General features: G+C 35.4%; 1 protein-coding gene across 1 annotated transcript in view; it reads right to left on the bottom strand.

Moving 5' to 3' along the window:
* Positions 1 to 12,155, bottom strand: part of CSMD3 (CUB and Sushi multiple domains 3) — a 604,389-nt gene that overhangs the window by 92,241 nt on the left and 499,993 nt on the right. Inside the window, exons 42-45 of the mRNA XM_008929222.3 lie at positions 7,079 to 7,288; positions 5,899 to 6,087; positions 2,336 to 2,513; positions 658 to 803 (exon numbers count right to left, since the gene is read on the bottom strand). Of these exons, the coding sequence (XP_008927470.2) occupies positions 658 to 803; positions 2,336 to 2,513; positions 5,899 to 6,087; positions 7,079 to 7,288 (723 nt within the window). The remainder of the gene's footprint in view (positions 1 to 657; positions 804 to 2,335; positions 2,514 to 5,898; positions 6,088 to 7,078; positions 7,289 to 12,155) is intronic.

Here is a 12,155-nt window from a genome sequence, read left to right as displayed (position 1 = left end):
AACAGATTGTCAATGTTTTCTAGAATAGTCATTCCAACAGGCATTCATGGAGCACCTAAAAGCATCCTTACTTATGGATCTGTTTCCTTGTAATTATAGGAATGCAAAACACACTTGGTCACAGAGGGTTTGAATGATAATGAAGAGGTAGAATTCGGTGCATTTATTTTTACCCATTTTCATTCAGTCAGTAGTTAATTCCAGGGTAGATTAATGTTAACTACACAGTATAGTTCACTATCATTGGCATCTCTACAAAAAAAGTACTTTCTTCAAAATATCCCAATATCTAAGAAAAATTTAATGTCCTCCAAAAACATTCAGATTTCAAAGGCAGTTTAGAGGTATCGTAAGCAGTAAGAAGACATGCACCTTGACCTTTAGGGTCTTGATGCTACATTCTTTGCTCCTGTCTCATCATAGTGAATTCTTTTTTTTTGTTGTTTTGCTTGACTACTAGTAAATTTAATATTTGATCAAGAAAACAGCTTGTTTTCATCATTCATATTATTCCTTCATATGTTTGCATTACCCTAGTGCAGGTCAGTCATACTAATAATAGTAACTCTTCTTAGGAAAAGTAATTAATTTTCTCATGAGTTGTCTGCCTGCAGTGACCAGTGCAGATAATGAAATAGAGAAATTTGTCACACTTACCATGATAACTGAGTACAAAGAAGCCACTGGTAGTAAAGTCACTGTGAAACTTGATCAGAATCTGATTGGAAGTGCTATAGACTGATTCTAAGGCAGTGTTGCCACTAAACTGCCCAATTTGAGGAGAAGTTTGATCTGGTCCATCCCTAGGAAAAAACAAACACAGGAATATTTTTTTTTCCCAACCAAATAATATAATTTCTCTAATTTTTAAATGATTGCAGTAATTTTGCTCTAGATTACTCTAAAAGGCACAAGACAACTAAAATAAGATAAAATATATGTGAAAGGCTGAAAGCCTTTTCAAATCCTGTGTAGACTGGATCTTAGTTCAACCACCTTCTGAAAGTAATTTTCTTATTTTCAAATAAAAATTGAAGCAAATTCAAAATTATTGAATTTGTAATTGTTCTTCACCTTCTTGCCACAACCTCTGATTACATTTGTGTATTTATACTTTCAAATGTGGCTATCAGAAGATAAATAAACCTAATACGTAAAATCTTCTTCACATGCATTTACTGATATTATTTTGCATTATTTATTGAGATTTAGACAAAACATGTACTACTGGTAAGATCATTGCTATGTTATGGAAAAATGAATTTCAGTAGAAAAATTAAATCAAAGTTAGTACTAAACAACAGTGGAACCGTACAGAGGACAGAATTGGAGTACAAGGGCATTAAAAGTTCATATTTGCTTCCTTTCAGATCAGAATTGACAAACATTAAATAATAGAAGTTTAAAGTTAATTTTTTCAACTGTTATTTTAACTGAAAATATATAATATTTAACTGAAAAAATACAATATATATTAAAATATGGATATTTTTTATTTCGAAAATTTTGTAGTAGTATGTTTGTCCAAATCTGACACATTGACTCCTCCCCCTCTGTTTTATCAGAGAAATTATATGCTTTGAAACATTTGAATTGGGAATAAAATGCATTTTTTTCCATTGGAAACTTCTGTAAAAAGTTTGATCAATTCTGTAAACAATTATAATCCCAGAAGTGGCATAAACTATATAATTCTGTAGCCATCATGTATATAATACAATTTTTGCACATGTATAGAAATGAGGCCTAAAGCCACGAAATGTCTTGAGATACGTGGTGGAGGGATTAATGTGATAGGCTGCTGATGAGGGTGATAGGTTATCATGTAGAGCCATGATAGACACGGATTCAGGTACATAGAGAATATAATTTGTTTACGGCTATTGTTGGCTCAACTCCTTTTGTCATGGCTAGACACAAATAGAGTCTCTCCTTTTACATACTCTTAAAAGTAAAAAGAGCCAACTTGGAAGAAATTAAGAAAGTGTTGCCATATTTTCTAGTACTAACACTCTAAACCACTAACACACATATCTGTAAACTCTTATTATCACTCCTTCAGCATTATTTCTCTTGGTTGTTGATGAGCTGTCATAGCACGTCTCTGTATGCTCTTGTCGACAAACTGAGGAACACTATTATTGATTTTGAATTCTTGTCCAGTGCTATCTAGAGAGAATGGTACATTGGAAAACATGGATTGGTACAACTCACTCATTTGGCCTACAGAGAACACCAGTTTCAAGGGTAAAACCACAAATATACTCTTTTAAATTCATGCTTTGTTGTATAGTGTCACATGAAGATTAAATAAATGCCAACATTGTTTCCTTACCAGACAGTTATGAAATCATATATTGGCTCAGTTTGAAGAACTGTGAAATTGATGTAGATTCCATTCCCAGGTGGTACTCTTACAAGCCAGAAGCAATCTTGAAAGTTTGGATACTCATCAGGGTATCCAGGAGAGTATATGGTGCCATTCATTGCAGTTATATTTCCTCCACAGAGAGCTATAAAAAAGACAATTTAAAAAAAAACCCAAAACATTAAATTCTTTTTGGGTTATTAGACTATGTAAAAACCATACTGTTAAACACATTTGGTACACTATAACTACATTGCATATGACCATTGCTGTGTAAAGAAGCAGATGTTATTGAGCTTTGTGCCAAGAGTCAGAAGTCCTTTTTTGACATTATTGGTCAAATAAAAAAGCAAAAAAAAAATAATTCTGATGTTATAAATACTATCAGAACTGGAAGTAAAGCCAAATTTAGATATTGGGTAAAATTTTCTGTGCAACTGAAAATGATTTTGTTAGGGCTTTGTATAAATGGTAGCTACAAATTAGTTGGGAATCCCATTAATTTCTTTTATTTATTGTCAGATAGACAACCAAAAGTAACACGTGAGAGAAGGGATATGCTTAGTTGATGGGTGGGTGAAAATTACAGGGGAAATTGAAAATAAAAACATTGTCCAGCAGTACGAATAGCAATTTTGCACTTATGGAAACAAATTCTGATAGATGAAATAGGAGTTCTCTCTGTAATTCGCATTGAACTGTACTAATTTTAGATGCCATATAGTGCAAGAATCACCATACAGATTCTGGATTTTCACTTCTGGAAAACCCTTAGTCCAGTTACATGATTTTCTCCTCAGAGGTTTCAGATGATGTTGAGTATGACACCACCCTGTTATTACAGAAGAGAAATTATGTTATAGAAGCCTAGTTCCAGAAAAGTGAGCAAGGTTAAAACTGTATCATTTGCCTTATTTTGCATACATTTATTTTGCCCACTCTACCCCAAAATGCACATGGCATGGCAACCCAGATTCCATAAAATATGTTTAAAAATCTCTAACCAAAGAACAGGTTGTTGGAAATACAAGTTTTACATATAGGAATTATAGGCATTGTATTTAGCTAAAGCACGTGTTAGGGTTTATACATATATACACTTTGGTGCTGAATTGTAGGTTAAGGAGACTTTCATAGTCACACCTCATCTGTTCAGACTGAACAGCTGGCATACTGCTTTTCTTCAGCTTTTAGCTTCAAAGTCTCAAAGGGGTTTGAGCAGTGCAGACAGAATTGATTTTGCAGCTGGGTCTTAGGGGAGTGAAGAAATGGTCTGATGACTGTCAGGCAAAGAGATTTCTTGGAAAAGGAAAGGAACAGAATCCAAACAGATGAAAGCAAGGGAGATGAGTTAAGAAGGGTCAGAGAGTACTAGATGATGCTGAGTACAGGTTAAAGAAATATTAGGTGCATGAGGATGCAAAAAGAGAAGAAAATTGTTTAAACAGAAAGCAAGTTTAGTAACATTTGATTCAGATTGTTACAAACTCTTTACTAAAAATACCACAGTAAATAACTGCACAAAACCCCATGTAATATAAGAAATTTTTCTAGGAGCTGAGTAATGTTGACAGTCTGTAATCATGCAGTATAACACACATTTTAGACCTCTATTATTAATTTGGTTGATTTTTTTTATCTTCATCTTTTCATATGACATTAGGTAGAAACCAAGAACATCCAGTCACTGTTCAGGAAGTTCATCAAAATTCAATCTCAGAACAGTAACGTGCTTTGGACATCTTCAAATTTACTAATTAAATTCCTAGGTCCACTAAGGTAGTTCAAAGAAGCAGAATCACTCTATTCAGTAAATTATTTGTTTTGATTCTGAGGCACAGAAAACACAGTTAGAACTAAGTAATAGGGAAAAGCTAAGTGTTTAGCAGTTAAGACATGAACTATTATTATTCCCACAGGATCCAGAAAACAGGTGTTAAAAATTAATTGAAATTAATTAACTTCTTTCCCTTTCAAAAACCAGACAGTGTAGGTGTCATCTCTCTTCTATATGGTGAGGCTTCTCCTTCTGAAGTCAGTATTGGTTAGGTCTTAATTTAGCTACCACTTATCCCAGAATTTCCTGTGGCTCACTGACTCCAGAAGGAATTTGGAGTAATGAGGTTTTTCATTTAAGTACCTAAATTTGGGAAGACAGTTCAGAATACAATTCAAAAATCCAGAAAATAGGGGAGCTTTTTATTTTCTACTAGGGTGGTTTGTTTTGGTTTGTTTTGGGGGTTTTTTTGGTGGTTTTTTTTTTTTTGGAGGGGGGTATTTTGTTTTGTTTTTTTAGGGGGGAGGTTGTTATTGTTGTTGTTGTGGGTTTTCAGGGCTTTTCTCTTCTACACGCTCAATCCCATTCTTAATGCTGAGCTTTTACCATTCAATATATAGAGAAATTAGGCCTTTAACTGGGATCTTGAATACCTCTCCTGAAACTGTGAAGGGTCTTATGGCATATGAAAGTGGGCACTCAACATCTTGTACAGATTTCATCTTTGCTTAGGCATACAAAGAACTTTACAGTCAATAACTTAATTGTTAAACATGTTTGGAACTTGCAGTCCTGGGAACGTAGGATTTTGGGATGACAATTTTAAATATGAAGTATCTTTGCTGTGTCTATGGGTTTTTTTTTCAGGAATCTAATGTTGGTGTCTAAATGTTGCCACAACTGTGACAAAGCTGGACCTTCCACAGGAAAGTAATTATTTCGTATGGAAGAAAATCCAGTCCTCAGTTGAACAAATAGCTTTTGTGGTGCACATCTATTTCTCAAAGACATTTCTGTATTACCAAAACACCCATCCTTTCTTTTCTTTTTCAGAGTCTGGCAACACAACATGACTGGCCTTCCTTGGCCTGCTGCTTAGGTACAGATTCCTTTCAGCATAGCTAGGGATAAGATAAGCACTTCTACAGAATCATCATATACATTAATACTGTCTCCTTAAAACGTAAGCTTTGTGCAAGTCACAGTCCATTGAATCTGCTTACCTGTTGCAAGCATAATGAAAAGAAAATCTGAAAGGTTAAAAAACATAATTTAAAATAAAATCCCATTCAGAAAAAATATATTTACAAGGAATTCACACAGCATTGACTGGAGGACAGTTGCACTTTATGCCACCTAACATTTCTTTCTAACTGATAAGAGAGAACATAAGTGGACAGAATTGGTAAATTCAATTTTTGAATTCTTTTTTTTCCTGATTCAGTCCGGACCTTTCACTGTGTTGTATCACCTAGATTAAAAGCAGCATGGGTCTCCACATTCCAGACTTTAAGCCTAACCTTCCAAATGTAAACTTATTACCTCAGATAAGTTTTCAGAGATTTCATATTTCCATGAAACATTTCAGCTTCTCGGCTAAAATTTTAATGTGCAAAACTGAATACTTCCTATGCAAAGACCACGATGTAAAAATACAGGTCCCTATAAATTGAAAAGCTGAAAACTACTTCAGTTACAAGTCTTTAGGAAGACTTTCAAATAATGAAGGGTTCATAGGTCACCTGGAACATACCTTCACATCTGGGGAGAGGATGATTCCAATTGCGGCTGATTCCATGAAGACAAGTCAGAGCTGAATTTCCAATTAATGTGTAGCCAGGAAAACACTCAAATGAAATAGTCTGTCCCACAGTGAAGTCATTTCCAATAACAAAACCATTCCGAAATGGTCGAGGATCAGGACAGCTTTGCAGCTGATATGCTGAAATAAATAATAAAAATGGGGGGAAAAATAAGTAAGACACAAATTCTAACTACTTCAAAAATAAAAGTTTTTAATTAGAATAAACTTAATAATCATGGGCATTCCATATGTCTAATGCTCCATGAAAGTGATGATCAAATTATTGATCCTACACCTGGAGTAGGTACAGTGAAACTAGCTAGGATTCTGTGCTACTAAATAACATTTCTTTTTGTCATTTGAAGATACCAAACTGAGCATTTGAAGCATTGGTGTCTTATTAGAGAACTGAGAAGAAATAAGCAGTGCACAGTCTGCAGTATCAGAATATCAGAGGTTGTATATGTTTGAAAGAAGCAGTTCTCTCTTATGTGATTAAAACACAGACGGGAACTTTTTATTCTGTGACAAATAACAGCATCTCCAAAATGATTACTATTAATAGCAGTAATAGTATAAGCTCTTAAGTCTGGCCTTCTTAGCAGTTTAAGTCATAAATTGACTTTATCTGTAAAAGCTAATACTTTTTACAGTGGCTCACTTCCAGAATGTTACAGAGTTCAAGTCAATTTGGACTTGTTACTATTAAAACAGTAATAGGAGACTGCTCTAGCATAAAAACTCTTTAAATCCTTCTTTGGTGTTATTCAAGTAATGAGAGCAGGTCTAGTTTAAAATATACATTTCACCTTTTTCTGTGAACAGTGGTGATCTAATCCCTTTTACATGAATATGCAACTCTATAAATAGAATTATGATCTTGCAGTCTTCATGAGCTCAGCATGACCTACTTGGGTGCAAGAGAACAAGAACTTTTCAGGGAAATTGCGAACTAGGAAATGGATTTGGAGATTTCTGGCTTGGTATTAATTTTCACTAGTCTACATCAATCCAGTACTCTAAAACAGTATTTAGATCATATACTTCCAGAACACAATACACAAAATCCCCAAAAGCCCATAAAACCTTCAGCAGCCATATTGTTCTCACAAGAATATCCAAATCTCACCTTGATATACAATATGAAATCCTTGTTTATTCTGTGAGTAATCACTGTGAAAGTATAAGCTGGTTTCATGAGTTGTGCTGAACAGAGAGGCTGGGAGCTGAGGGCCACTTAGTCTCCCAATAACCGTGCTAGTTTCTGTAGATCCACTCCTAACTTCTAAGTAGTCATGTATGGTCTCCGTTGAGAAATTCAAAAATTGCAAATGGACACCTGAAAAATATTGTAAGTAAATAAAAGCCACCAGTATTGATACCAGGAAAGAAAATAAAGTATGTATATCTTACACTGATAATCACAGAAAATAATCAGTTGGAAATGCATGTGTTACACCACTGGATACAGTCCATGGAATTCAGTTTGAAGCATTGTTTTTCCATACACATTACTAATTCTGAGAGGCTGACAAGGTAAAAAATGCTAATGTACTGAAATACTGACATAATCCAAGGCATCAAACTGTAGGTTACATATATATTACTTTTTGGAAAACATTGTTCTTTGTGTATTTAGAATCACAGAATCATAGAATTTAGGTCAAATTTAAGTTCTGAATTCTGAATACATTCCATTTAGCTAAATCTTTCCTGTTTTCAATTGCATAATCTCCTTTTCTATTAAATAAAAAAATGCTTTGTGTGTATACACCTGAAAAAAAAAGTGACAGACTTCTATCTCAGAGATAGCTCCACTGTAGTTGCACATAAACTGATCTCTCTCAGATTAAATTTATTTTTTAAAAAACATTTATATACATGAAATAATGAGGCACAGTAAAAAAAAAAAATCATTTTATATGGATTATATGTATTGTAAAAGTATGTGGAAGCAAAGTATCTGCTCCTTCAAGGTTACCTGGTCACTGACCTTTTTCAATGGAGCAAGAAAAAATAAGAAAAGGAGGAAGCCATGAACAAGAGCATACCAAGACACGAACCCAAAGGACAAACAGTAAGTGAGGCAGTGATGAGAATAGAGAATAAAAGGAACATGTTTCATGTAAAATGGGGCTGGTCAGTATGTTTGTTTGGTTGAGCACCTCGTCATATCTGTCCTATCATCTCATATCTTCTTATTAAATCTTTTCTTAGCTATCTATCTGTGTAATCTCTCTCTTAATCTTGTGTTTATGTGTTTGCAAGGATTAAGTGCCAGCTACTGGTGAGACCTGAATCTGTGAGCAGAACTTGGTGCCTGTTACTGGAGTGGTGTGGGTGCCTCCAGCCAGTGGTGCCAACTACTTGAGGGAGTAAGAGGTCATAGCTCTCTGGATCCAGGGATAGTCCTACAGACCTTGTTCCTAGATCATCAGCTAATGGAGGCACCAGTGTGAGTGGACTGGGTGCCAACTTCTGAAGTCAAAGCAGGGAGCCTCTGGCCTGAAGCCTTTACAAGAAACTTTCAATCACTGGGGTGTGAACAGTGCGTTCTTGAAACCAGCTACTGGGAGGATGAGTAGTGGGGTGATGAAGAGCTCATTGTTGGTGGCTGTAATAGAGCCGTGAGGCTGTGGGTCACAGCCTTGTGCCTGGTGCTGGCTGCTGAGGGGTAAGTGCCTATATCTTCCCCAGCCCCAGTGAGTGTAGGGATGGACAAGTGTCACCTGCTCACAAACTTTCAATTGGACTAGACAGTGAGTAGGAAGGCCTCGGGTCCAGCTCAGGAAGAGTCCATGCTGGTACTCTCAGGACTTGAAGAAGTGGAGTACATGAGTGTGAGTGCTACACATTTGCAGCGAGCATCAAACTGGACTGGCTGACAAGTTGGGGACCCATGAAGCAGGTAAGGGAGCCTGAGATCCAGAGGGGGCTGCAAGCAGATGCTCAAGGCATCCACAATGTATGTGTGCTTGTCAACCTAGAGAACGTTGTGTGTGTATCTTTAGTGACCTTCTGTCTCTGCCAGCCCATGAGGAGGAGGGGACTTGGCTGCCTGTGTTTGTGTTTTAAGTAAACCCTGTAAGTAAGTGCTGTTGAAGGCAGTACCCTTCTCAGTGTCAGTGTGTGTTACCAGCCACATCAGTGTCCTCTGTGTTTGTGCGTCAGTGCTCAGCTTTGTTACTATTTGAATCTGCAAATGGTAAAGTGGCATACAGCTGCCACTCATCTTGAGCAGAGACTTTGTGTCTCTGGGCACCAGACTGACATCCAGAGGCAGGAGGATCCTCAGCTGGAGTGGCTGCAGGAGGTGGCTGCACTTATAACACTTCTTTCTAAGTCACTAAAAAAATGTAAATCATGTTATCTCAGCATCATTCATCAGTCCCTCTCCCATTAAACATAGAGTTCAATTATTTAATTCTCATACACACACTGTGGCATATGATGGTCTTAGTGACAGAAATTTCTGATTATTTGGTTTAGTAAGGAACAGGGAGGCAGCTTACTATCCATTAGCATGTTATCTCTCCTAACCAGGTGGAGTATTACAATGATTATGTGGCAGGAGGAGAAGAAATTGTTCAGCAGCTGAGTAGTTATAGGGCTTTTAAACATTTTCCTGTTTATAAAAATTTCTATATAATTACAACAAAGTAGAATTTGTATTTTGTCAGGAACTAGTGCAAATGCAGAATGATAATGGAGTAGTTTCATTAGAAAGATGATTGAGCTCCACTGGTGTTTCTGGCAAAGACAAGCAACACGATTTCATATAAAATTGAAAGGAAAAATATAATATCAGATAAATTACGAAAAAGTAATGAATAATTTTGTAACTCCTAGACTGTAATAGCTAAATAGTGTTTGTCACTGTCTTTTAGAGTTTTCTTCCTAGATACCATGTAAAGTTTGTGAATGGTTTTATGAAGCATGGCATATTTTATATGCTACAAGAAAAAAAGATAGGTGCACAATTAAATTACTACTAACCTGATAATCTCTATCTTTCTTTATCAGAAGACAGCCTATATGTGATAATAAAACTTTTTCTTATAAGTGTCATTCTTTGACCTTGCCAGCCTTCCAAATCAACTTATATCCAAGCTTTTCTCTTTTTCTGTGATATTTGTAGGCTTGGCCTTTCATTTGATCCTGTGAACCAAACACTTGTCCAAAGTTTAAGCTGCCATTAATAACTGCCGACTCTTATGATCTTGCTGTCAGGTTTTTTCCTCTTTCACCCACTTTCTTTGATACAAGACCATGTCTAATATATTTTTGTCCATCATTCTGCTCTCTGTACTCTACTATCTTTCTCTACAAGTTCCTGAACCGTAGCAGTATTCCCAAGTATTCATCCTTTCCTCAGCCTGTAGCACCTGTCTCTATTTGTCCGAGACTTCTGCTTGTTGGACTGATTTTTTCTCTGACTTTTTTGCAGTTTGGGCACCCCTTTAGAAAGAGCATTTAAAATATTTGTATATACAAATATATTTGTATATGTACATCGACACAGTTGGTTTAGATTACACTATTAGCTGACATACAGTGGAAAAAGCTTATGATCTGTAATTAATAACTGAGAAAAAATATTCTTAGAAACAGTTAAACAAGTGAAAGTCTATAGAAGCTTCCCATGATGGTGCTTTTGCGTTTTTCTATTTACTACTCAGAAGAGTTGGATTTAAGTGCCTCCACCGGACTGGAATCACAGCATCACTAAAAACAGTTTTAGCCATCACTTCTTCAAATGTCACTTTTTTTTTTTTTTAAATGAAATTTTACTTTAATTTTCAATCCTGTTTTAATCACATCCCATTTAGAAAAGGTCAAAAATGTCAAGCACTTGTTCAATCTGTGCAGTTTTAATTTTCTCCTAGAAAAAGGAGCATTTTATTTTCCTATACATGAACTGGAAAACAGTTGATAAATCCAGTGAATAAACTTCAGTTAGGACAAAGCAGTTCAGAACTATTGATTTTGGCGAAGCTAAACTTATTTATCAAAGAAACTGTTTCCAAAACTTGAACAGTTGAATTTCCTGCCTAATGGAAGTCAAACTAAATAGTATGTTAATAACAAAAAGTTTAAATAGAAGTCTGAAGAGTCAAATTAGAATTATTGGAAATATATGCCTGGGAGAATGTAAGCAAAAAAAGGGATTGTAGTTAGGAGTCAGTATTGGAAAAGAGATAGGACAGCAGCAAAGTGAGCCAAGAGGCAGAAAGCAACATAAAAAGATAAAAAGACAGCAGGTTCTAAATGCAGTTGAACACACCATTTTATGAAATGTGAAATTTAATCAATATTCCAGATTTTTATTATTTTTTTCTTTATTAGCAATTGTCTTCGGAACCATCTGACTCCTGTTCCCTAATAGCTCTGAATATTCTTTTCTCCTGAAGATTTGACCCAGGGAGGATGTATCTACTAATGTTGTTTTTTTGTTTTGTTTTGCTTTTGTTTTTTTTTTTTTGTGATAACTCAGTGAGCAGGAATCTACTTGGAATCTGAAGACTCTAGACAGTATTGTGACTCATGATGAAACACTAGAAACTGTCCCACCAGGCTGTCTAGAAATTCAGGTAGTGGCAGAGTTAAAGTGTCGATGTTATTTCTATAAAATGATAATACAAAAAAAAATCAATTATTGACTGGTCTTTTGAACAAAATGCAAACATACAAATTGTGTTCTAATATTCTAATTCTAATAATTCTATATTCTAATATAATTTATTTCCCACAGATAGATTCTGTGGGAACCCGTGCAGAACAATTGTCTTTCATTTAAATAATAAGCGAACAAAGCTCATAGGATTTCTAACCAAAAATATCACAAAATTGATTTTAAAAAGAGAAGAGAAAAAATCTGAACACATGCAGAAGGAACACTGTTTGGGATGTCACACTCACTTACTCTGGAAGACCCAGAAATGAATATGACAGAAGATGGCAAGTATGAAATAGAAGACAGTGAGGCATGTCTAAAAAAACCAGCATGCCATTCAACTAGCATATAAAGAAAAAAATACAAGTGCACATACTCCTAAAAAAGTTCCACAAGTGTTAAAAAATTAGATAGGACAACTGCACTGGCTAGCTTTGAACAAAGATTTCACAATAAAATATAGACAAGATCCACCCAAAGTTGCTCAAGGGTTTAGGTAGTGTAATTAAAATGCTGATAATTCCCTTACAAA

This window comes from Manacus vitellinus, unplaced genomic scaffold (assembly GCF_001715985.3).
Source record: "Manacus vitellinus isolate BGI_N305 unplaced genomic scaffold, ASM171598v3 scaffold_1_pilon, whole genome shotgun sequence".
Taxonomy (NCBI): domain Eukaryota; kingdom Metazoa; phylum Chordata; class Aves; order Passeriformes; family Pipridae; genus Manacus; species Manacus vitellinus.
This window is presented reverse-complemented; position numbering and strand designations above follow the sequence as displayed.